The 27,631-nt window shown below is 36.2% G+C and overlaps 1 protein-coding gene across 1 annotated transcript; it reads left to right on the top strand.

Annotated features, from left to right (window-relative positions):
* The first annotated feature begins 8,698 nt into the window (after positions 1-8,698).
* Positions 8,699-15,464, top strand: LOC109072297 (cytochrome P450 4V2-like). Its single transcript, XM_042716681.1, has 11 exons — positions 8,699-8,941; positions 9,743-9,855; positions 10,590-10,675; positions 11,078-11,268; positions 11,426-11,495; positions 12,419-12,545; positions 12,628-12,801; positions 13,162-13,264; positions 13,401-13,535; positions 14,183-14,362; positions 14,482-15,464. The coding sequence occupies exons 1-11, from the start codon at positions 8,749-8,751 to the stop codon at positions 14,643-14,645; spliced, it is 1,536 nt and encodes a 511-aa protein (XP_042572615.1). The 5' UTR covers positions 8,699-8,748; the 3' UTR covers positions 14,646-15,464.
* Positions 15,465-27,631: the final 12,167 nt, after the last annotated feature.

Raw genomic sequence — 27,631 nt, 5'->3', positions numbered from 1 at the left:
CGCTCTTCTCTCTAGAAATATGGCACATAGTTTTAGAGTTTGTACTTGACTAACTGGGGCCCAGGTCAGGAAGCAGACAGACTGGCTAAACCGACCGTCTGTTAGCCGCCTCATGTTCAAGAAATCAGTTAATTCTCAGCACATAGAGATTCTTTCACCTAGATATTACACAATAGAGACTGTGTCTGTTTCCCAAACTAGAAAATACAAAAAAACGTCTAAACCAATTTAAAAGTAACAATTTAATTGATGTTCAACAAATAAAAAAACAGATGTAATATGGATAAACAAATGATAAAGCTTGGTTTATTGAATATCAGGTCCCTTTCAACAAAAGCACTTTTTGTAAATGATATGATCACTGATCATAACCTAGATGTGCTCTGTTTGACAGACCTGGCTAAAACCTGATGATTTCATTATTTTAAATGAGTCTACCCCACAAGATTACTGTTATCAACATGAGCCACATCCAAAAGGTAAAGGGGGTGTTGTTGCTTCAGTTTATAACAAAGTTTTCAGTATTTCTCAGAGGGCAGGCTACAAGTATAACTTGTTTGAAGTAATGGTGCTTCATATAACATTATCCAGAGAAACACGTTAATGATAAATACCCTGTGATGTTTGTACTGGCTACTGTATACAGGCCACCAGGGCACCATACAGACTTTATTAAAGAATGTGCTGATTTTATATCCAAGTTAGTGCTGGCTGCAGATAAAGTTTTAATTGTTGGTGATTTTAATATCCATGTTGATAATAAAAATAGATGCATTGGGATCAGCATTCATAGACATTCAGAACTCTATTGGGGTTAGGCAACACGTCTCAGGACCTACTCATTGTCGAAATCATACTCTAGATTTAATACTGTCACATGGAATTGATGTTGATGGTGTTAATTATGCAGCCAAGCGATGATATCTCAGCTAAAACTGTAAATTCTACTCCTTGTTACAAGTATGTTAGAACCATCACTTCTACCACATATGACTGCTTTGTAAGTAATCTTCCTGATTTATCCCAATTCCTTAGCATATCCAAAACCTTGCACATCTAAGGACCCCTCTGTCAAGCTCCTGAAGTTTGCAGACGACACCACACTTATTCGTCGCCTCATTCAGGACGGTGACGAGTCTGCTTACAGACAGGAGGTTAAAGAGCTGGCTGTCTGGTGCACTCTCAACAACCTGGAGCTTAACACGCTCAAAACAGTGGACTTCAGAAGAAACCCCCCCCCCCCCCACCACTCACCATCATGAACAGCACTGTGACTGCAGTGGAGTCATTCAGGTTCCTGGGTACCACTATCTCTCAGGACCTGAAGTGGGACATTCACATTGAGTCCATTGTGAAAAAGGCCCAGCAGAGGTTGTACTTCCTTCGCTAGCTGAGAAAGCTTAACCTGCCACAGGAGCTGCTGAAACAGTTCTACTCCACTATCATTGAATCCATCCTCTGCACTTCAGTAACTGTCTGGTTCAGCTCAGCTTCTAAATCTGACCTCAAAAGACTACAGAGGGTAGTCCAGACTGCTGAGCGAATCATCGGTACAACCCTCCCTTCTATTCAAGAACTGTACTTATTTAGAGTGAGCAAAAGGGCTGGCAAAATCACTCTGGACCCCTCACATCCAGCACACTCCCTCTTTGAACTGTTGCCATCTGGTCGACGCTACAGAGCACTGAGCACCAGAACGGCCAGACACAGGAACAGTTTCTTCCCTCAGGCAATCAATCTAATGAACACTTAATAATAACTGTGGAACACACTACACTATTTATATTTACATACACATACACTTATTTATCTAACACACATACTTAGTGTACACTTAAATTTTTTGCACATAATATACCTGTACATACATAACTGCTCTTTGTAATATACCTGCCATACAATTGTCAATTTGTATATTGTCATTCCTTACCTACTTATTTGTATTTTTTGTATTTTTTATTCTTTTATTATGTTTTTTGTTCTGTCGCTGTCATTCTGTTGCACTGCGGAGCTTCTGTCACTAAAACAAATTCCTTGTATGTGTAAACATACCTGGCAATAAAGCTCATTCTGATTCTGATCATTCTGATTCTGATTTATAGAACATGCTTGGCGGGTGACTCAGAGACTCCTGCGGGCTATGGAATATAGAAATAAGCAACATTGTGTTGAATATTGAAATACTAGTTTCAAAATCCTTTCTTGTCTCGCAGGTTTGAGACTGTTAAAACAGATAACTTTTTTATTTTTATTGTGTTTTATTCCTTACATTAAACATTTTGAATCAACTTGGCAACAATGGCTGCTGAACTGAAATAAACTGAAATAATGATTCCTCTGATCCAAAACTTTACTATCACCACCAAAACTAGTCTTTAATCTGCTTAAATGTTTTCCTTATCCTGTTCTTGAGCTTAATTTACACTTCGCAGCGTTGGACTTTAACATACTTAATGGTATCTTTGAATATTCTTCAAATCTTTAACGTCTTATATATTTATTTGTACATAGATACCATACATATAGTATCTTTTTCTTTTATCTAATGCACAGTTATCAACTTTTGTGGTGCCACTAAAAAGAGTTCACTCACTAAGGTTATTTTGAAACACCCACTCATATTGTGTAATATACTGTCACTATAGGCCAGAGACCCTGATCATAACAAGTGAGTTATTGTTATTAGTGACACCGGTGGCCGATAATTGTGCTGTGATCAGTAACTTATTGCTTATGCTCTTGCATACACTCAATAGTAGACCTAACAGCCAGTGGGATTCCCCGACATCATGTCAGCAGATGAGGTTCATTAAAATTACACTGTAATGACACTTTCCTTTGGATTTTCCCAGCAAAAGTCATTCACATAATAATAATTAGTCTATAAGGCTTTTTTTCATGTTTTTCATGTTTTTTTCAAGTTTTGTTACATGCTGTTCAGACATTGGCAATAATATTTATTTTAATTTAATACTTGAAAATTTTCAGTTTGTCTATAAAACCAAGTAGCTAACTTTTGCCAAGTAAGCTAACGTCACTTGTCAGCTAGCAAATAAAGTTCTAAAGCAACTTTTTCTTCTGTCCTGTAATAACATTCTGTGAGCTATATCTGAAAGTATATATTTTAATACATAGTTAGCCAGTTTGAACTGAGCACCAAAAGAACTTCTTTCATTTTTTTCCAGTTGGAACCATACACGAATTACAGGATTTATTTATGAAAATATTAATCTGCATTGTGTTATTTTTTTTATTTATTTATTTATTTTTGCAAAAAAGTACTCATGTACTTAATAAAATGGATTACTTAATGATATTCTTAATGGGGGGGTTGAACTTATCCAGATCCAACAGTATGTCTTAATTCACTTGCATCTATCAAAAAACTATGATACGCTATAGTTGGCAGTACTATTAACACAGGTGAAGAAAGCGCTTTATTGCCAGATATGTTTACTCATACAAGGAATATGTTATAGTAACAGAGGCTTCCACAGCACACACAGAATGACAGTGACAAAACAAGACAAAGATAATATTATCAATCTAATCTGATTAATTTTATCATTCGCTTTTTTTTATAAATCCATGAGTGCAGCGCACCTGCAGCACGTTAGCATTTGTTAGCTTGTCATTAGTGTTTCCATTTGTGCCTTTCGCTGGTTTTTTTTTTATAAATCCATGAGTGCAGCGCACCTGCAGTATGTTAGCATTTGTTAGCTTTTTTTTTCTTTTTTCTTTTCTTTTTCTCTTCTCCTCTCATTTCCTCTCCTCTCCTCTTCTGCTCCTCTCCTCTCCTCTCCTTTCCTCTCCTCTCCTCTCTCTCGCTCTGTTTTTTTTTTTTTTTGATTAGTTAATCAAATGTGGTGTGGTTACTTTCTTTAGTCAGTGTGTGTGATTGATTGTTTTTCTTTTTTTTTTTGTTTGGCTTGCCATATGTATAGTTTATATCTCTCTGTTGGCGACGAGGGATTCACATGTGATAAATGCAGGGAAATAGTTAGGCTGACAGAGAAGATTTCAGAATTAGAGAAACGAATGCAGGGTTTTATTGTGTGAAGTTATTTTGTGAGTGATGAATACGGATTTGGATGCGACTAGCTCAGGGATTCCTGTGCATTGTTCGGTTCCGGTAACAGTGCCTCTGCAGCAGGGCGACTGGGTGACTGTGAGGTGGCATAGTCGAGAGTCAAAACACCACTTAATGGCTTCTCTTGCTATTGTTATTTGCACCGCTTGCCACATGTATAGTGTGTCAAAACACCATCTGATGAAAGTGCTCTAGTAACTGGCGATTCTATTGTATGGAATGTGAAAATAGAGACACCACCCACTATAGTCCAATGTTTACCGGGAGCCATAGTGCGACATCTTGGCAAATTTAAAAATGTCTGATGAAAGTGCTCTAGTAATACAGTAAGATTGTTATTCATGCCAGCGCTAATGATGTTCAACTTCGCCAGTCAGAGATCACTAAAAATAACATTAAAGAGGTGTGTGAACTTGCAAGCACAATGTCGGACACTGTTATATGCTCTGGTCCCCTCCCTGTTTACCGTGGTGATGAGATACACAGCAGATTGTCATCGCTCAATAGCTGGATGTCTAAGTGGTGCCCGCAGAATAACATAGGTTTCATAGACAATTGGACAAGCTTTTGGGGCAGACCTGACCTGTTGAAAAGAGATGGTCTTTATCCCTCCTGGGGTGGTGCCACTCTTCTCACTAGAAATATGGCACATAGTCTTAGAGTTTGTACTTGACTAACTGGGGCCCAGGTCAGGAAGCAGACGGACTGGCTAAACCGACCGTCTGTTAGCCGCCTCACATCACAGAAGTCAGTTAATTCTCAGCACACAGAAACTCTTTCACCTAGATATCACACTATAGAGACTTTGTCTGTTTCCCAAACTAGAAAATACAAAAAAATGTCCGAACCAATTTAAGAGTAACAATTTAATTCAACAAATAAAAAACAGATGCAATACGGATAAACAAATGATAAAGCTTGGCTTATTGAATATCAGGTCCCTTTCTACAAAAGCACTTTTTGTAAATGATGTGATCACTGATCATAACCTAGATGTGCTCTGTTTGACAGAAACCTGGCTAAAACCTGATGATTACATTATTTTAAATAAGTCTACCCCCCAAGATTACTGTTAAGAGCCGCATCCAAAAGGAAAAGGGGGAGGTGTTGCTTCAATTTATAACAATGAATTAATCCATGCATTTATGACCTCAAGGTTAGATTATTGTAATGCTTTATTGGGTGGTTGTTGAATTCAATGATGAACTGCCTTTAACTGTCATTTTGCATTATTGACACTGTTTTTCTAATTAATGTTGTTCAGTTGCTTTGACACAATCTGTTTTGTAGAAAGCACTATATAAATAAAGGTGACTTGACTTGATAAAAATAGAATAAGTAAATATGAAATAATAATATATAAAAAAAAATTGAAAGAACACTATATACTATATACAGGTGTTGGTCATATAATTAGAATATCATCAAAAAGTTGATTTATTTCACTACTTCTATTCAAAAAGTGAAACTTGTATATTATATTCATTCATTACACACAGACTGATTTATTTTAAATGTTTATTTCTTTTAATTTTGATTATTATAACTGAAAACTAAGGAAAATCCCAAATTCAGTATCTCAGAAAATTAGAATATTACTTAAGACCAATACAAAGAAAGGATTTTTAGAAATCTTGGGCAACTGAAAAGTATGAACATGAAAAGTATGAGCATGTACAGCACTCAATACTTAGTTGTGGCTCCTATTGCCTGAATTACTGTAGCAATGCGGCGTGGCATGGAGTCGATCAGTCTGTGGCACTGCTCAGGTGTTATGAGAGCCCAGGTTGCTCTGATAGTGGCCTTCAGCTCTTCTGCATTCTTGGGGCCTGGCATATCGCATCTTCCTCTTCACAATACCCCATAGATTTTCTATGGGGTTAAGGTCAGACGAATTTGCTGGCCAATTAGGAACAGGGATACCATGGTCCTTAAACCAGGTACTGGTAGCTTTGGCACTGTGTGCAGGTGCCAAGTCCTGTTTGAAAATGAAATCTGCATCTTCATAAAGTTCGTCAGCAGCAGGAAGCGCTCTAAAACCTCCTGGTATACGACTGCGTTGACCTTGGACATCAGAAAACACAGTGGACCAACACCAGCAAATGACATGGCACCCCAAACCATCACTGACTGTGGAAACTTTACACTGGACCTCAAGCAACGTGGATTGTGTGCCTCTCCTCTCTTCCTCCAGACTCTGGAACCCTGATTTCCAAAGGAAATGGAAAATTTACTTTCATCAGAGAACATAACTTTGGACCACTCAGCAGCAGTCCAGTCCTTTTTGAAGGGAGACGCTTCTGACGCTGTCTGTTGTTCAAGAGTGGCTTGACACAAGGAATACGACAGCTGAAACCCATGGCTTGCATACGTCTGTGCGTAGTGGTTCTTGAAGCACTGACTCAAGCTGCAGTCCACTCTTTGTGAATCTCCCCCACATTTTTGAATGGGTTTTGTTTCACAATCCTCTCCAGGGTGCGTTTATCCCTATTGCTTGTACACTTTTTTCTACCACATCTTTTCCTTCCCCTTCGCCTCTCTATTAATGTGCTTGGACACAGAGCTCTGTGAACAGTCAGCCTCTTTTGCAACGACCTTTTGTGTCTTGCCCTCCTTGTGCAAGGTGTCAATGGTCATCTTTTGGACAACTGTCAAGTCAGCAGTCTTCCCCATGATTGTGTAGAGTACAGAACTAGACTGAGAGATCATTTAAAGGCCTTTGCAAGTGTTTTGAGTTAATTAGCTGATTAGAGTGTGGCACCAGGTGTCTTCAATATTGAACCTTTTCACAATATTCTAATTTTCTGAGATACTGAATTTGGGATTTTCCTTAGTTGTCAGTGATAATCATAGAAATTAAAAGAAATAAACATTTGAAATATATCAGTCTGTGTGTAATGAATGAATATAATATACAAGTTTCACTTTTTGAATGGAATTTTGATGATATTCTAATTATATGACCAGCACCTGTATATATATTAGCGTATATGCCATTCTTCTAACGATGTAGCAAGTACATCGGGTGTTATTACTATTGTAATGCATGTATGTTGTCCTGCATCTTCAATAAACAAGCTACAGGTAGTCCAAAATGCAGCGGCTAGAGTCCTTACCAGGTCAAGAAAATATGATCATATTACCCCAATTTTACAGTCTCTGCACTGGCTACCTATTAAGGTCACAAAACGCTGGACTTTTGATAGTACCTATGGATAGCAAATTCCATTCAAGGAGGTAGAGGTTTTTCGCATTTGGCTCCCAAACTCTGGAATAGCCTTCCTGATAATGTTCAGGGTTCAGACACACTTCCTCTGTTTAAATCTAGATGAAAAACACACCTCTTTGGCCAAGCATTAAAATAATGCATCTAATAATTTTGGACTGCAATTATATCTGATAAAATGCACATTATTATTCTTTAGCTTGGGTTAAACTAATTAATTTTACTTGGAACAGCAGCTACGCTAATTATGTCTTTATTTGTTTCTCTGTTTTGACACGGGATTTACCCGTAGTAACTAGGATTTACACAGTCTGGATTCTGGATTCATGAGTAGAGAGAAGAGATGATGCCAACCCCTCAGAGGACCTCAGATGATGCTAACCCAGAGACAACATACAGTACTACCACATTTTGCTATAAGTTTGGTGTTAATAGTGTTAATCGTCTGTTTGTTTACGCCTTTTATTGATTTTTCTGAACATTTCTGCCGTATGCACATAAACTGACAGTCATCGCAGATAAGCTACTACTAAATATTGTAGAAACTTAATTTTCTGTAAAGTTGCTTTGCAATGATTTGTATCGTAAAAAGCGCTATACAAATAAACTTGAATTGAAAAATTTAATTGAATTATGGAAAGTGTCCCCGGTTCCGGTTTACCTAATTAATGCAGCCTAAAAATCCTTTAACGGATTTGGATATTAGAAGCATATTAGTGTGTTATGTGTAATATGTATATATATATATATATATATATATATATATATATATATATATATATATATATATATATATATATATATATATAATATGGTATTTGTGTGTACAGGTGTGTTATGTACAAATGCAAGGAAATGTAAATAAGAAGCTTCGTGTTAAAAGCATAGTGTTGTTGTTTTTTGTGAAGAAAGATATTGTATTATCTGAGAGTATAAACTACTTTTTGAGTATTTCAAATACAAAATACTGTCTCTCAGAGTATTTAATTACACATTACTTTTGATTTTTTTTTTACTGAACACCATTCTTTCATGATTATGTAAACATTATGCAAACTATGATAAAGTATAGACTACCTTTTCTTTCTACCGTCCAATGACGAAAAAGCATGAATGTCTCTGATAACTTGTGTGTGTGTGTTTGTGTGTGTGTGTGATTTAACTTGGGATGTAGATTATACAGGTTTCTTACAGGCCACAAACAGCCATAGCCTATAGTAGTCTTTCCACGAATTCCCAACATAAACACAGCAGCCAAATTTTCCCATTTCAGAGGTTCTGCGGTTCTTTAGTAAATTCATTTGTAGCAGTGCTTGTGGAACTTGCGTTTGGCAACTTGTCAGGATGGTCCAAAGTCCAGTAGCAAATTCATTATAAAACACTGGGAAGCTCATAGAGGCACACACGCATCGCCGTGCCTCTCAGTGGCAAGATGGTCCCGTTCGTCGGTGTGTATAGTTTTGGGTTCGTAGCCACGACCGTTTGCGTTATTCTTTTGACATATATCACCTACCAGCTGCTGAAAAACTACCTGCACAACTGGAAAGAACTGAAGCCAGTCCCGGGCATTGGAAACACATATCCGTTCATCGGGGACGCGCTGCAGTTTAAATCGAACGCGGGAGGTGAGAAGAGCAATATATCGGTCTATTTTTCTTCCCAGCATCTTTAAGTTGTTTTTTTTGCTCTAATCTCGTCAATAAATATAAAATACACATATAATTTATACACGATAATTTTTCAAAACAAATTATTAGAGAATGACAAAAATAAAACGAATAGGCCTTATACATGAGAACAATAAAAGCAATGTAAGTGTGCACTTTTACATGCTATGATTCTTTAAAAGAATAGGCTATTTCTAATTGTTCAATAAATCAGTGCAGCTGACGCAGTTTATGACATTAATTTAATGTTATATTCTAAATCTATATTTTTTACATTTCTATTCTAAAAATTAGATTTCGATTCACTTTATTTCGATGGTCCCTTTATCACATTCTGTTGTAACGTTCCAGCTACATATCTAGTAACTCTCATTAGAGTGAGTATTAGTAGACAGGTAGAGCTAGAATTAGAATAAGTTGAAATGTACTTGCAAAGACCATCACAATATCAGATATTATTCATAGTCTATACTAATTCTCTAATGAGAAATAGCTGACACATAAGTGCAACTTATTTTCAACTCAATGTTCAAAAGAGACCATCAAAAAGTGTATAAGAATATATTCTAATTTGTTCTATTCTTAAAATTAAAACAACATCAAAACATATAGTTTCTTATGTGACAGCTATTCCCTGTCTTTAATTTTAACATAGAAAGTTCAAGTTATTGTGAACTGTGAACAAGTCACAGTGTGTGACTTGAATTAAAGTAACCCTTCAAATGCAGTGAAGTATAAAATTTGAAAACTGTCTTTCAGATTTCTTTTGTCAGGTGGTTGGCTACACAAAAGAATTCTGGGATGCTCCTCTGTTTAAATTATGGATTGGACCTATCCCATTTCTCATCTTATACCATGCTGAGACTATCGAGGTATTGTCCACTTGCATGTAGACAGAAAGACGCGCACACTCACTTGTGATCAGGGTCTCTGGCCTATAGTGACAGTATATTACACAATATGAGCGGATGTTTGAAGATCAAGATAATCTTAGTGAGTGAACTCTTTTTAGTGGCACCACAAAAGTTGATGACTGTGCATTAGTTAAAAGAAAAAGATATTATATGTATGGTATCTATGTACAAAGAAATACATAAGACGTTAAAGATTAGAAGAATATTCAAAGATAGTATTCAGTATGTTAAAGTCCAATGCTGCAAAGTGTAAATTAAGCTCAAGAACAGGATAAGGAAAACGTTTAAGCAGATTGAAGACTAGTTTTGGTGGTGATAGTAAAGTTCTGGATCAGAGGAACCATTATTTCAGTTTATTTCAGTTTGGCAGCCATTGTTGCCAAATTGATTTAAAATGTTTAATGTAAGGAATAAAATACAATAAAAAATGTGTTAAACACATCTGTTTTAACAGTTTCACACCTGCGAGACAAGAAAGGATTTTGAAACTAGTGTTGTAATATTCAACACAATGTTGCTTATTTCTATATTCCTAACAAAATTGTACTTCACATTTTTACATTGCAAGCATATGAATACTTATTACAATACTTAATATATCATCAACCCTAGTAGTAACAAAGACAACTTTACAAGTCCTCAATTTTGTTTTGTTTTTTTGTCACTCTTGGCAAATCCTACCACTTATACAGACAGTGCTGAATAACCCTGTTCACATGGACAAGGCCTACGCATACAAATTTCTGCACCCCTGGCTGGGAACAGGACTACTCACAAGGTAAACTGTGTACCAACTTAATAAAGGCTAATTTTAAATAATTTCTAGTTGTAGGGAACATTTCAAAGCAACTTCACAGTATTAAACAGGGTCAGTTAGTATCAGATCAGAACCAGTGATGCCAGCTTCATCAATATAAGACTAATCCACATTCTTCTGTAAAGCAGCTTAGGTCAGTATTGATTGGGTTCAATTCAATAACTGAGTAAAGTTCATCATTTATAAATCAAGTTCATTTCAGTGATTGGCAGCTAAACTGAAGACAGTAGAATTGTGATTGAGCTTGAGACAGTTCAATATTGATTCTATTTAGCTCAATAATAAAGAGCAGACAAATAATTATCCCTTTGCAAATAACTAAGACACCTGTCTTAAATTCCCTTCTGTATTTTCTTTTGTTAGTACTGGGGATAAGTGGAGACACAGACGTAAGATGCTGACGCCAACATTTCATTTCTCTATACTAACTGAGTTCCTGGAGGTGATGAATGAACAGGCAGAGGTGCTCATAGAGAAACTTGAGAAACAAGCTGGAAAAGGCCCTTTCAACTGCTTTAACTACATCACTCTCTGTGCCCTAGACATCATATGTGGTTTGTGTAGTTTTCTGTACATATGAATGTCTATTTACATATCTTTTGTTTGTGTGTTTATGGTGGTTTTGGTTTTTAGTGAGGGTGGCAATGCAAATTAGTTTGTTTGAGGATGTGGACAAGTATCAAAATTCAAAACAGAATTGTTACATTTCAGAGACTGCCATGGGAAAGAAGATCTATGCACAGAGCAACCATGATTCTGAGTATGTGCGCAGTGTATACAGGTAAGTGCTTTTTACATTTATTAATGTTAATATGGAAGAAACATTTTTAGGGTGGATGCTAGACAGATTTAAGGTTTATGCATCCGAGTACAAATCAATACTGGTTTGAAACTCTGCAAATAACTGTGTGTGTTTAACTGGCTTGGTGAGTTAGCTTTCAGTCCTTGGTCATGGTTTATTCCAAAGGCCATGCAACAGATGACTTTGTGTGTTTATAAAACAGTCTACAGTCATCATATTTAGTGTTCTGAAAGTTTCAAAATACTTCAAAATAATTCCAGTTCTAAATAGATGGTTAAGGGGTCAACAGTGTACAGGGGTCAGTTTGATTACTATGAGGGAACATGGTTCAGTCTGTTTATATAACATTGTCTTGATAAATGATAAACTAGTTTTTTCCCCTCCTGTTAAGATGTGAAAATAGTAGTCACAACAAATAGTCTACGCAACAAATGAGGACCGAATTCATGACATTTACAGACTGTGGTTATGAGTTAACATGAATAATTTGTGAAGTGCTTAAAATTACTAATTAAGCTATATTTGAACAACATTTGTAAATGTAAATAAGAGCATTATGTAATATGTGAACTGAAGTTTAATGACATTTGTTAGCACTCAAAAGTAGATTAAGAAGCTTTTAATCATTGTAAACCATCTGTCAAAATCTTTTGAAGATTTTTAAAAAGTGCATGATTGCATGAATTAAAAGTTTAGTGACATTTGAAAGCATTTCAGTTTACATGAAATAATAATCTATACATTAGTACATTAGCAAAGCTCTGTGAATATGTATTAACTAATGCTCTGTTAAGCGTAATGTTTGTTAATGATTCATTACTGAAAGCTATAATAAAGTGTTACCAATGAATGAATATGATATTTACTAAAACTTGCAATTTCTATTATTCTGATTGGTACAGAATGAGTGACATCATCACCAAGCGCCAGAGGATGCCCTGGTACTGGCCTGATTTTGTGTATAACTATTTTGGTGAAGGCAGAGAACACAACCGTAGTCTGAAAGTCCTTCACTCCTTCACAGAGAGTGTGAGTGTTTATGTAATATCCGACCACATTCAGTCTGTTCAAGGCTGCATTCTGATCACCTGAGTGTCTTTCTGTCATGTAGGTGATTAACGAGAGGACAGAGTACATTACCTACATTGAATCTGACAGTGAATCAGACCAGGGGATGAGAAAAAGACGGGCTTTCTTGGACATGCTGTTAAAAACAACAGATGAGGACGGGAAAAAGTTAACTCACAAAGATATCCAGGAGGAAGTGGACACCTTTATGTTTGAGGTAGGAACTGTTAAAATGATGAGAGGAACAACATGATTCACTGCTCAAAACCACACAGGCTAGTGGCACTTGCGGGTTAAACTATGCTATGATAACTCTGAGAAAAAAAAAAATATATATATATTCCCATTAAATATGAAGGTCCTGTAACAGTTTGTTCTTTTATTAATGTAAAGTGCTTGTTTTGTGTGTTATTAGGCAAGCCTTGGCAAACTAAGTCATTATCATCCTCATTTTCTGGATTACTGTATTAAAATTCTTTTAATTAAAAAGAATCTCAATTATAAAACTTTAATGTTTTGAAACCAAGGTAACTTGGTGAGGAAACCTTTATGTAGCTTTTTTTGCTACATTTTGCAGGGTCATGACACAACAGCGGCTGCCATGAACTGGGCCATACACTTGTTAGGCTCCCATCCTGAAGTCCAAAGGAAGGCGCAACAAGAACTATTTGAGGTTTTTGGTGCGTTAAGCCCACTTGTGGTTCATGTTATTCAGTTAAACACCAAGAATAGGTGTTTAAATCATTACTTTGTTGAAGAGCCTGAAACTGTTTGGAACTCATTTTAATAATTGTGCAATGTTTTTGTGTGTGTCAGGCGAGTCTGAGAGGCCAATTAACACAGAGGATCTAAAGAAACTGCGTTATCTGGAGTGTGTGATAAAGGAGTCTCTGCGTCTCTTCCCTTCTGTTCCATTTTTTGCCCGAACCATCTGTGAGGATACAAAGATCAGTGAGTTCCTTATATTAGTCTACTTGTTACATATTCATTCATTCCTTGGGTCATGCATGCATTGAGTAATGTGGTACTTTGTTAATTTACACAGTTTAGTATTTTTTTCATCCACTTTATGTTCATCAGTTACCGCAATAGTTCACAAACAAAGAGGCCCGAATCAGTATGACCTTGTACTTTCTGTGAACTTCAATAAGAGAAATTTAATAAATGATTTAATAAATTATTCTTTTAAAAATATTGTACTGGTAGCTGTACCCAAACTTCAATTCTGTTCTTATTTACTCACCCCAAATATCATTGCAAATTCTAGTGCTGTTCTTTCCACACACACGGTAAAACTGGCTTTGACATCACAATCTATGGCACACACACACACACACACACGCACACGCACACACTCTCTGTCTCACACACACACAAAAATGATCTTAACTTAGATTTTTATCATGCAGTAACAAAAAGTAGGTTGTAGGTTATCCTCTATTTTTTTTTTTTTATTTTACGTTCAACTGAAATAACACAACCCACATTTAAAACAACATAAATAATAATAAGTAATGAGAGAATTTTAATGTTTTGGTAAGCTATTATAATTAATTAACTGTATCATTTGACATGATATTTATCTGTGTCTTCTATAGATGGCTATAAAGTTCCTAAAGGAGCAAATGTCATCATCATAACTTATTCCCTTCACCGTGACCCTCGCTACTTCCCTGACCCTGAAGAGTTCCGTCCTGAGCGTTTCCTGCCAGAGAACTGCGTTGGTCGACATCCTTATGCCTTCATTCCATTCTCTGCCGGCCTTCGCAACTGCATCGGTGAGACTTACAGGCATAAACATTATACATGGAAATAATGTGTCATTCTATACTCTTCCAGGTTTTTTTTTTTATTAATTTTTTTATAATAGCTGACAGTTTTATGTTTGTGTATTCAGGTCAGCGTTTTGCTATAATGGAGGAAAAGGTTATTCTCGCTTCTATTCTGCGCTACTTTAACATAGTGGCATGTCAGAAGAGGGAGGAACTCCGGCCAGTGGGCGAACTGGTACTGCGACCAGAGCGAGGCATCTGGATCACATTGGAACGCAGAAAGCATTAGCACACACACATAGTCAACATGAGAATTCATTCAAGATGGCAATATTGTGTAGTGAATGACACAAACCTTAATGTAACATAAAGCCCAACACCTGAACCTAACCTTGATTGTTCTACAGTCTACATTTTTGTATGATTTCCACCTCAAGCTATTTTCTTTGAATGTGCAAGATTTCTGATTCATTGGACACGTAAATGTAAATGACTAGGAGAATAGCAAAGTGCATTAAACAGTAAAACTATTTGAACTAAAAAAGTGTGTTTAGGATTGTGATGAATTGAAACAAAATGATAACAAATACCAGTTTGCGATATAAAACAGCACAACAGACTTCTTACGTTTAGGTAAAATAACTGGAAGTCAGTGACCCTTAAAGTCTTGCGCATTCAAGTTATTTTAATAATTAAGTTAAGATTATGCAATCTTGTCCAAATACAGTAATTGTCAAGAGATTGTGTTGACAGTTACACAGTTACACAGAAGTGCAACTGTTCTCTAACTGAAAGTACTGCAGAATGATTAAGGGCTTTTACAAATATACTATAAAATTTAATCTAAAATTAGAATGACCATGACTAAAACTCTTTAATAATCTATACTTAAATTAACTCTGGGTTATGTGGCATTAAATGTTCACAGATAATTTGTCTCAGACATGCTAATTATTTTTTCTTTCTACTTTGTTGTTTTACACATTTAAATCTAAAGATATTAAGATATTCATTTTAAAACGAATATTTTGAGAAACATGATTTTTACTGATTGTTAGAAATACAATTAAATACTATTAAAGCATCTTTAGTGTTGGTTTCATTCTCAGTTTTGAGGTCTTGCATTAAATTCGGTTGGTTTTTCACTAGCATTAGCTGTGAGGATCATCAACATGCAAATAATTATTCAAACATGCACCATAGGGCACATACGCCATACACATGAAGAATATTGGATTGCACATGTACATGAATGCTCATACCTAAATTTGTAGATCAGCAAAGTCAGCATGAAAACATCTGCAATTATGGGATAACATCAGCATAAATGATAGAGACTGTAATTACTTGAAACAGAAAAAGTGTTTAAAAAAATAATCATGGCTTGATAAGACTGAAGAGGGAGATACAAGAGTCTGAGAATGAATGACCCCTGGTGCTGTCTTCAGTTAATTAATAATTATTCAGTTTTTAAAAAAAAAGTACACTCAAATGAGGTAAAGACACCAGTAATAGCAGTGGACAGCAAAAATCTATTTAATTCCACATAGTGGATTGCCCAAATGTTTGTTGTTTAGCATAGCCTCTGTTGGTATAGGTTCCTTAACTATAACATCAAGGGCATCTTTCTAGAATTGATGGCCAAAAAAAAAAAAAAAAAAAAAAAATGTTTTCATTGATCTGTGCTTATGTAAACAAATTCAAAGTTCTTTCAGTCTGTTATTCACACAAAGCAATCGAATTACATCATATGAACTACTTTTGAATTTTTCTTTTTGGTGCTACATGTGGGCGAGTAAATGACTGAAATTGGTCACAATTTATTTTAAGACCACACTATTAACTAAGACATTTGCTTCAACAAACTCCTAATTTGCCTTTTTATTAATAGTTAGTATGGTAGTTGTTAAGTTTAGATAAGAGATCTAAAATATAGTCATGCAGAATAATGCATTAATATGTGTTTTAATACTAATAAACAGCCAATATAATAGTAATATGCATGCTAGTTAATAGTGAGAATTGGTCCTTGAAATAAACTGTTACCCATAATATTTATTTATTTATTTATTTGATTATTAATAGTAGTAGTAGTAGTATTAAAGTATAGAGAAACATTCTCAAGATAAATATTTCAATTCAGATGTATTTGCAATTTTCATAATAAATCCTGGGCAGAAAATATTGCCATACATTTGTTAAAAGTGATAAGTAGTGATTTGCATTTCTTATTCTTTATTACTGCCTGTTAAAACACACACACACACACACACACACACACACACACACACACACACACACACACACACACACACACACACACACACACACACATAGAAAGAGAGATGTGCCATGGGCCCCTTAGCAATGACATGCTTTAGAGACATCACTTTGAAAACCCCATGCACTAAGTGTATTTATTAACTTTATTTTAAGCATTTATTTGCACTTTTAGTGGACAAAGTGAAAAAAGCAATTCCTGGAATTCATTTTACCAAGACTGTTGTTCAGGTCATTGAGATGAACAGATCATTATTTTATTTCTGACAGCAGCAGAAAGAATAGGGCTGCTCTCATCACGTGCCCAACCTAATTATCTCCTCAAGTCTTTTCAGTCTGTCTGATATGAAAGAAACAGCCATTATTGTATTTTAAATTGCCAAGCTGGATTATATGAATTATGAAAATCAAAGGTTTTGCTGTATGTTATCACAAAGAAAATAATTCTCTTAACATCCCTCCACTGGGCACAAGGGTTGTCAGAAAATATGGACTGTGATGCACAGCACGTAGAAGAACATTCAGAGCTGTTTTGGGCCAAGCTTAATTGCTATAGCACCAAAGTCAAACTCTAATGACTTCCTATCTTCAGACATCATCCAATCTAGTCTTGCTCTGTCCTTATTCTTCGGCTCCCTCTCTTCGCTTTTCTTCTCATTTGTATATTTTCTTTTTCCACACAACCATCCTGGTCCCACGAGACCTTTGAGCACACTTTTTTTGGGGCCTTACACTTTGCACAGCCTCTAATGTCTAATCCCTTATTTGTTAAAGGAATAGTTCACCCAAAAATTGTAATTTGCTGAAAATTGACTCACGATCCAAGATATAATTGAGTTTCTTCAACAGAACAGATTTAGAGAAATTTACCATTACATCACTTGCTCACCAATGGATCCTTTGCAGTGAATGGGTGCTGCCAGAATGACAGTCCAAACTGCTGATAAAAACACCACAATAATCCACAAATAACCCACATGACTCCAGTCCATCAATTAATTAATGTCTTGTGAACTGACACTGTGTTCAATCAATAAGACATTTTTCACTTTAAACTGTTACTTCTGTCTGCTATCTATAATATTGCTTTCTCCAGTGAAAAGGTCATCTCTTTTGAATCAGGAGAGTAATATGCACAAATCAAGCACTGTTTACAAGCAAAACAGTCTAACCAAATACGTCAATGAATTTTGGTGTGAGAGAACAACAGGGGGTGGAATTTTTCACTGGAGGAAGCGTTATTATGCCTTATGGACGTATTTTGGCAAGAAGCAATGATTTAAAGTTAAAATGCCTTTTGTTTCTTACAAACATGCAGCTTTTCAATTCACAAGATGTTAATTGATGGACTTGGGTCATGTGGATTACTAGTTTCATCAGCTGTTTGGACTCTCATTAAGATGGCACCCATTCACAAAAGAGGATATTTTTAGGTTATGCTAAATTTCTCTAAATCTGTTGCGACTAAGAAAAAAACTCATCTACATCTTGGAGTACATTTTCAGAAATTTTTAATTTTTTGGTGAACTATTCTTATAAGTGACAGGCCGTTTTGGCTAATTTTTTTTTAAACATTATGTGTTTTGGCAGGCTAGCATTAGTACAAATAGAAGCTGTGGGCCCTATAGTGACCATGTCTCCTTCCTTTCTTTCTTATTTATTTATTTATTTATTTATTTATTTATTTGTCTTTCCATTTAACATCTCTTTTCTGGTTTCTCTTTGTGCTCTGGAGTGTTTGTTTGGTAGTTGTGAGCAGATACAACATAGTGTCCCTCGGGGCTGCAGTTAATTAAAACTTTCCCTCCCTCTGCTGGCTTTTGTGTTCTCTTCTATGATCTTCTTACATTGACTACTGCATTATTTTGACAGCAAAGCCATTGTTACAACTCTGATGTATGACCACCCACTTCTTCCATATTATGGCAGAAATTAAAACAAGGCTAAAAATAAGAGTCTCCTGTGGAGGAGAAAAGATTCAAACAGTAATTTTAAACCCTGTCTGAGGCACAGAAACATGGGGTTAATATAACACCCATGATGTGATTGGCAGGCGATATGCTCAAATTGCGCTGAAAAACTGCTCTCATCCAAATGACCTTTTACAATCAAAATCGTTGTGATTTGTTACACAAGAGCTGGTAAATGAGTAATAACATTGTTAAGAATGAAGGTGGTGAGGGTTTTAATTGTTGACTGACAGTCACATTGAATTTGAATAGGATGCAGTGATGTCTTCTGAGCACTGAGGGGTGGTGTTGTTCCTCGTTTAGTGTATTTTCTCAGGAACAGAGACACAGCCTTCAATGAAAGGCACCAGACACATGAATGCACATGCAAAGCATATGCACTGAACCCCCTGGCATAACCCAAATCTCCACACAACAAGAACTCACATTTTTATCAAGATGCAATATCTCTGGTACAAACATTGTAAACAGACTGTCTTTGTCTAAACTGGTGTTTTCCAAATTTGTCTTGGGTACCCACACAGGACCTTAAGTAAGACTCAGTGGTCCTTCATTGACACTAAACCTGAAATGTTTTTCCTTTTTAACTTTTTAACATTATAAATATGATTAATAATATTTCATTTTCAATTATTTTTTTAGTGTTTTTTATTTTAGTTTTTTTTGTAAAATTGAATTGTATTATAAATATGTTTTATACTTTATTGAATATATATATATATATATATATATATATATATATATATATATATATATATATATATATATATATTAAAGTTACTTTTGTACAAAACATTGAAATGTCTGAACAAAATGTCTGCCATGCTGTCACTGTCATGTGACCTACGGCCTCAGTTGCATTACTTCACTGTCCTTCACAAATCCTCTCCCGTGGCCTCATGGGATAGTAAAGTGTCCATCAGAATACTTTTTGCCTACTTTGTTATGGATACTATGAACTAGGATGTACTACTCGGCTCACGTACAATTTGCTGCCTTCTATATAGTATAGAAGTAGGTATATTCAGACACAGGGAGTGTGTCCAGGTCTGTGTGTGTGTGTGTGTGTGTGTGTGTGTGTGTGTGTCAAGCACACATGTATTACCAACTGGCTAGCTCAGGGCTTCAGATACTGGTGTGATGGTCTTCCTTTTGAAGTGTGCACTCTAGTAATCTTACTCCTAAATTGGCAGAAATGTGGGTCATGCCACCAATTTTATCCTAGTTAACACACTCGTAGCATTTCATATTTCTTTACCGGAACTCTCCAGGGCAGAGTAAATTCAAAACAATTCTGTTAAATTAATTTACATTTAATCAAAGTATTTCTTGATAGCCCTGAGAGAGTGAAATGTAAGAGGTCAAATGCTGACACGCACTGAAAGGGACACCTAATTACATTTCGACAGTATTGCTGTAAGAGTGGGATTTCTGGTGTTTTTCATCTCTCTCCCTCCCTCATAAATACAAAACACACATCTATATATTTATGGCACTTTCCAAGAAAATAGTAAACTGAACACTACGACACACTCATGATTTCTTTCAAAGTATTAGAGACGCATATCTAATTTTCTGTTGGTCAGTTGGATATCTTAGATAAAATAACATAACATCAAAGTAACTATAGCATTGTCAGGGTTCTGGACTGTCTGTGTGTGTTTTGCTCCCCAGGTTCTTCTCATGTTAATTGTTAATTGGATTGATTCTGTTCACCTATGTTCCCCTGATTGCCCGTATGTTATAAGCCCTAGTCTTTTCAGTTTGTGTTTGTTGGAGATTATACGTCTACCCATGTGTGTCCTGTGCTCCTGTCTACCCCGTGTACCCTTTGGATTATTGAAATTAAAAGAAGAATATTGTGCATTCCATGTTTCCTCGTTCCTCGCAACACAGAGTGTGACAGAATCTCTGAACTAAACAGTTACCTCCATTGTGTGTTTTATGGATCCCCTCCTTCTCCCTGAATTCCTCCTCCTCCTGCTAGAACAGGGAGCCCGATCTCTCGAGAACCATACCAGACAGTTCCTGTTGTTAGCTCACCAGCTACCTGCATGACACGCTCTGTGCAAGCCTGAACGCTGAGTGCAGAGCGCTGTTGTCCGAAGATGGTCCTCGGGAGGAATTTCGCCGCCTTCGTGGAGTGGACTCTGGTGAGAAATGGGTCACCACTTACCATCTGCCCCGTGGATGATCTCACTGGATCCACCCATTGTCTCCACTGGTCCCGTCCAGCCCTCCTTCGTCCATGGTTTCCTCTTCCAGCCCTGAGGGGGCTTCTGATTCTCCAGTGACTGCTTCTAGAAAGTGTCCTCCAGTGCCTCCTCCTAGAAAGTGTCCTCCATTGTCTGCTCCAAGAATGTGTCCTCCAGTGTCTACTCCTAGAATGTACACTCCAGTGCCCACTCCTCGAAAATGGCCGCCCTCCCGCCCGCTCCTGCCTTCTCCACCGCTGTCATCTGGCAGCCCACCCATCAATGCGGTGTGAGCCCTGCGGGACTGCCATCCTCCAGTGTCGCTGTGGTTGGAGTCTCCCTCACTTCCGCCTCCAGCCTCCGAGGCCTAGACTCCGCCTCTGTCCATTGACCGGCTCCAACATGGCTCCTAGCTTCCTCCTCTCCGTTGTTGCCCGGCAGTCCACAAGCTCCGCCTGGCTCCCTCGTCCCTCCGGCTCCGCCTTGGTCTGGCGTTGACCATCCTGCGCCTCAGGACTCCACTCCTCTCGCTTCGCCTTGTCCCTCCATCCCTCTGGCTCCATCAGTCTCCTTCATCCCCTCGGTTCCACCTCAGTCCTCTGTCGCTCTGGCTCCACCGCAGACTCCCAGATCCACATCTCCGCGTCTGTCGCCAGCGCCATCGGCACCACATAAGACCTCCAGATCCTCCCCGTCACCCTGGCTCTTCGGCTCTCCGCCTCGGGCTCCCCCTCCACCTGCTCTGCCGCCGTTGGTCGTCCCACTGGAGTTGGCGGCCATTCCTCCTCCATGGCTGTGGCCTGGGTCCTGCTGGACTCCTCCTGCTCCAAGCCCCTTCTGTTTCCTCCCTGGCTCCTCCCTCCATCATCTCCTCCCTGGTCTCCGCCTGTCGTCCTCCTCCGGAACTTCCTCCTTAGTTCCCACCCGTGCCCCCCTTCTGTTGTATCCACGTTGCGAGGACACACCTTCTGGGAGGGGGGTGATACAGTATGTCAGGGTTCTGGACTGTCCGTGTGCTTTTGCTCCCCATTACCCAGGTTCTCATGTTAATTGTTAATTGGATTGATTCTGTTCACCTGTGTTCCCCTGATTGCCCGTATGTTATAAACCCTAGTCCTTTCAGTTTGTGTTTGTCTGAGATTATACGTCTACCCGTGTGTGTCCTGTGCTCCTGTCTACCCCATGTACCCTTTGGATTATTGAAAATTAAAAGAAGAGTATTGTGACAAGCATTAAAAAAGTCTAGCTTTAAATTAAACTAATATATGTTCCTTCATAAAATCCTCTGTTGAATTTATACATACTTTATTAAAGTAAACAAACTCTATTTTACTGAGTCCCGCATTTTGTAAGCAAATCTGTTTTTGCATTTTAACAATATTAAATGTTTTTATAAACTCAACCATGTTACCAAGTTATTATAATAAAAACAGTTTAACAGATACTTTAATAAATTTATATTTGATTTATTTTCAAAGCAATATTTTCTTTTAGAATGCATTTTAAAGTTTATTTAACATTTATTTATTTTTTCTATTTCTATTTATATTTATATAATTACACTAATTAGAAGACTAAAGCAGTTAGTCATATACCAAGTTTTTGTTTTGTTAAAACTGCAGATGTTTATTACATACAAAGTGTTTTGAAATATATTACGGCAAATCATTATTAAAAAAAATTTATGCACAGTAGTTGAACAAACAGATCTTTTTATTTAGTATATATAGATGATTTAACCTGTTTACATTTAGCATTTTAGGGTTTGGGATCTGTTCCACGTAGATTAATTTAAAAAAAAGTCAATAAATGTGATGTCCTTCCTGATGCAAATTAAAGTTTGTAATAATTTTTAAAGATCCACTACTGATAACTGGATGTATTTATTTGTAAACTTTTTTTTCCTAGAACACTTCATTACTTTCATTATCTAGTCTATGAAAGACTCACACTCATAGATTACCACTACTACTACTACTTATAATAACCAACCCAAATTGACCAAAAGAGGTTTGTTTTAGACATGAAGTTATCCCACTCAACCATTGAGAAACCTCCAGCATTACCCAGAAAACTGTGTAGACTCAAACACAAGCCTGTGTTTGAGTCTATACTCTGTTTATACTTGTGCACTGCTTGTTTATGTGGTGTATGGCTTTCAGTGCAGGGTTAAATGCTTGAACTTTCCCATATATTATTTGCTGTGTGTTAGTATATGAGTGTTTACATATCAGCAGAGTCTTTAGAATCCTTTTGGACAAAAATATAAAAGCATTTAATTTGTCAAAACTTTTGTGACAATTTTTTTTGCTCCAAAATGTTATACAACCTACTATGTCTGTATCAGACATCCCATATCCATGTGTATCCATGCAAGCAACTTTTCCCACAGGGTCCTATTAGATTTTTGAGCTCATTACAATTAACAAACCAAGCTACATCATTACACAACAGTAATGGCTGAAGAAATCAATGCAGTGCAAAGGTTTTCTGTTTATACCCTATCAAGGCTAATTACCCTAGTTACACAAGTTCGTTTATTTGGGGCAAACAATCCAAGTTCTACTCAAAGAAAAGTACTTTTTCGCAGCAGCTAATTAAAAGGAAGCAAAACCTAGGTTCAAGTGTAAGTCACAACAACATAGTCAGTGCATCTTTTTGTTTTGTATCAATTTGACATCTGTCTCAGATGTTATTATAGAACAGAATGAACAAAGCTTAGCCAGTCATACTACTTCAAATATATGCATAGATATGCACTTGGGAAGGTAATTCTGCTATGATTTTGAGCTCACATTGGGACATTTAGCACACAGTACCACCAAAGCGAACACTTTGGGACTAGATTTTGTCAAATTAATCGAATCTACTTAATTAATAAATAATCATTCCACAATCTGTGCTTTTGACCTCAGTCAGCTTAGACGGCTTATTTAATTTGGCTGGGAGTAAAACAAGAACAGCACATTCAATTGGTTTTACTGTTGTGTAACTTGGTGTAGACTGTTCAAAAGAAGAAACATTAAAAATATGCCTTCCTAAAAAATAAATAAATAAATCCAACCACACACACACACACACACACACACTCAAAAACATGGATTGTGAAAATTAGATCTTCAACCAGTATACAGTATAAGCTATTAAATTACTCACAACTCTGTTTTCATTTAATTAAATTAAATATGTTGTATGCTAAATGTCCAATTATTATGATGACTCTGACCATTTGGAAATTCTTGGACATTTGTGCATTTGTACATGTAACATCTTGAAAGATAATTAAAAGTCCTGGAACATTCTCTAAATAATGTCCGATTATTATGATGACTCTGACCATTTGGAAGCATTTAAAAGGAACACATATGTCTGATTAATAAATAATAATTAAGATAAGATAAGATAAGATAATTAGATGCTACATAAATCTACCATGACAGCAAAAGCTGTAAAACATCAATTGTGGCAAAAATGTTTCTCTAAAAACAAAAAACCCTCATTGTACACCATTTCAGTAAAATATTAAAGTTTGTTCTTGCATGTTTCAAGACACTTTGTAAATGAATAAATTAATTAATCAATAAATAATAAAAATATTAATAATAATTCAAATAACTTTGAAAATAATATGTGAAATAAGTGGTGCTAAAAGCATGTTGAGTTTTACCCAAAATAGATGAACGTAATCTGGCAACATTGTATTATGTTGGCTATTGCATTGTGGAAGTTCGAAAATGAAATGTTGATGAGTGACGCTAAAAAGTTAACGCTCTGTTGCAATTCAAAATTATTTACAACACACTAAACCCTGCTCTAAACCTAACCGATAAACTTAACAAAAGAAAATGTGAGATAAAAAGGTATTTGCTGAAGCAACCATTCAATTTTTGCTTGTGCTCTTTTATAATGACTTGTGTTTCACATGACTTATACCCGAATGCTCCACATTGTAAGTTCAGTGCTGTACCAGGTGAGCTACTAAGCAAGTTTACTATGCCAGAATAACCTACACAGTAGGTGCAAGGAACCACACAGAAATGTTGTGTAAAAAGGAAAAAAAAAGTTTTTGGAGTTTTGCAAAAAGTCTATATTAGTGCCACTTTTTTTTTTTTTAATGAGCCTAATCTTTAAAACTTGAACATTTAAATAAAAGCACCATAAAAAAATTATAAAACTCATAATTTGTGTATTTTTGTGAAGCTTGAAATTGAATGACAAACAGTCACCTTTTTCTCTTTTGTTTTCATTAAGACATACAGATTTGGAAGGTCCTGAACCTACAATTTTTCAGCTACCAGCCTACCACAACGCAGTTAAACAGCTGAAGTATGCATTCAGTCATTTTCTTTTTTTTTTGTATCTGGTAGGTATATGTATGCACATCTTGATTCTGTTTTTCTACTAATCAGACCTCATGCGCCTTCAGAGTAGAGAAGCTTTCCATCTGATTATGCATGGGGAAGGGTAAAACTGTGTTCTTACTCCCTCCTAAACTAAAATGGATTTTCACAGATTAAATGTGTCTACCAAATGAAATAATGTAACAAGATGGAAAAAAAAAAATCCAAACTCACACTCTAATGCAAAATACATTCTAAAACATATATTTTTTTTGAGTTCATTTAAGGTTGTTCCTAGTTGCATGGTTTAGAAGTAAGTTCAAAAGGCAGAAGTTCCTTTAGCAGCACAAAGTTGGTGTAGGAATAATGGGTTAGTATTGAACAAAGTACATGGTCGGAGTGCTGGCCACAGAACAACTGCCACCCAGTTTTTGTACATCTTTTAATCTAAGTCCAGGGCTGTACAATCGGTAGGTCTCAGTACTGATGCTAGTGTGCTACAAAAATCAATAATAAACTTTATATTTAACAAAGATACAATTGCTTCAGTAATACGCTTCATAAAAAAGATGTTGAATTTTTTTCAAAGATTCAGTGTTGGGAACTTGAAACTATGGCAAAAAGTTTGTGACTGGTTCTTCCTTTGAAGTGTTTATTCAAATCACCTTGGTAGTGTTATACAACTTTGCTTCTTTTCTTTTTCTTTTTTTTTTTTTTTTAAACGTACGTATTCTCATATGACCATATAGTAAATTAAATAGATTCAGCTACGTCTTTGTTCATTTTAACATGCTCTGCATGTTGCATCTTAACTTGAGTTTGATAAATATGTATATGACAAGTTGCTGACACATTATTACAACGTTGTGTAATAAATTGCTCAATTTTATTTGTCCATTAAAGCAAAAAAGCTAGTTTTTAAGGAATGATAAGCATAAACATGGGGTTTTTATCTATATTTCACAGAGTACAAAAGCCATTTGTCTTCTTTATTGACCTTGTCTAAGTTTGGTCAGTCCAACTAAGTTGCATATTTTCATACATATAATACTCTTCAAACAAAATATTCTTCAATCATGATCTACCCACCCTCATGTCGCTCAAAATTCAAATGAAGCCAGCCACTTAATAAACACAGATGATTACTACACTCATTTTTATGGAACCCTTGAACCATTCTGCCCTTTCACCCCATTAGCAAGCCCTGTTTATTACTGAAAAACACATCAATAAACAGGCATGAGCTTTGCATTAAGTCCATCCAAACAGAGCTGTGACTTTGAAAGACAGGATGTGTATGTGCAAATATTTATAACAACATAGCTAATTTAAGAACCCAGTTTGGAGTAAGCCAAGTCTGTTTGGAAAGCAGCTGATCCTATTGAAGTTTTTATGAGAGTAGCAGGGATGAGCAAAGCCCAACATTACACAGCTACATCCACCACAAACTACAGCAGAGAGTATGAGGCAGAGGAGATGGAAATTAGAGAAGAGGAAATGAAAGGAATGAAGAGGAGAGAATGATGAGAGAACGAGAATACGGTGTGTCCTGCTGTATGTCTTGGATAGTCATTATTCTTAAGCTGCTTGAGTGTTATAGATTTGTTGATGTCTACAGAGAGTTGTACTGTGTTTTTTTGCTTCCATGCTTTATTTACAATGAGTCCACCTGTAGACAGATTTATTAAAGTCCAACAGATAAACATTTTTACCCATCTTCTCTATGAAATGTGACCCATGTTTTAATCATGCAGATACTTAGATCTTAATCATCCAGGGTGTTTGCAAAGGTGCAGGATTATAGTGCTTACTAAGGCCACTCACAACCTATTTAATAACACACATAGAATTCAATTACAAAACAATAAGTAATCACATTATTATTCTTAAACCTGGGAATGATATGGACCAGCCAGTGTTGTTACATATTAATCTTTTTTTTTACTATAATGTAAGCTTTTAGCTTAAAAAATTACTTCTTGGTCTGGCAGTTCTTTTATGCTCACCAAGGCTGTAGTTATTTGATAAAAAATACAGTAAAACCAGTATTTTTGTGAAATACTAAATATTATAACTTTATTCTTCTTCTTATTTTATTTTTATTTTTTCTCTCTCTGAAAATAAAGTTGTAGGTAAAAATGTGAGCTAGAAAAAAAAAGAAGAAAAGAAAGTAATAAATAAATAAAACTATGCACATTGTTCTCAAAACTACAATGGGTTTAAGTAAAAGCACCTGCTCTGAATCCTCGGCTTTATTCTGCATCTGCCACAGCTTTGCTTTATCTGAAAGCGATCCACGGCTGATGGAACTCACCTCGTAGTGTCTGCTCCTCGCTTCTTTCTAAAACCTCTAGACAAAGAGATGTCAGGTGACAGGAGAACAGCATTTCCATATGCTTCACTGCATGTGTATGTGCATGTCTTTAAGATTTGTATTCAAAGGTGGTTCCTGCCCCCTGACTTCCATTTTGATAGATACAGGTACATCTC

This window comes from Cyprinus carpio, chromosome B1 (assembly GCF_018340385.1).
Source record: "Cyprinus carpio isolate SPL01 chromosome B1, ASM1834038v1, whole genome shotgun sequence".
Classification (NCBI taxonomy): domain Eukaryota; kingdom Metazoa; phylum Chordata; class Actinopteri; order Cypriniformes; family Cyprinidae; genus Cyprinus; species Cyprinus carpio.
Note: the sequence above shows the minus strand (reverse complement) of the source record. Positions and strands in the feature narration are given on the sequence as shown.

What these genes read in the sequence shown, in the direction of transcription:
- LOC109072297 (XM_042716681.1), top strand. Translation starts at nt 8,749, where the DNA reads ATGGTCCCGTTCGTCGGTGTGTATAGTTTTGGGTTCGTAGCCACGACC. An exon ending in AGAACTATTTGAGGTTTTTG is followed by an intron (nt 13,265 to 13,400) that starts GTGCGTTAAGCC and finishes TGTGTGTGTCAG; the next exon opens with GCGAGTCTGAGAGGCCAATT. An exon ending in CTGTGAGGATACAAAGATCA is followed by an intron (nt 13,536 to 14,182) that starts GTGAGTTCCTTA and finishes TGTCTTCTATAG; the next exon opens with ATGGCTATAAAGTTCCTAAA.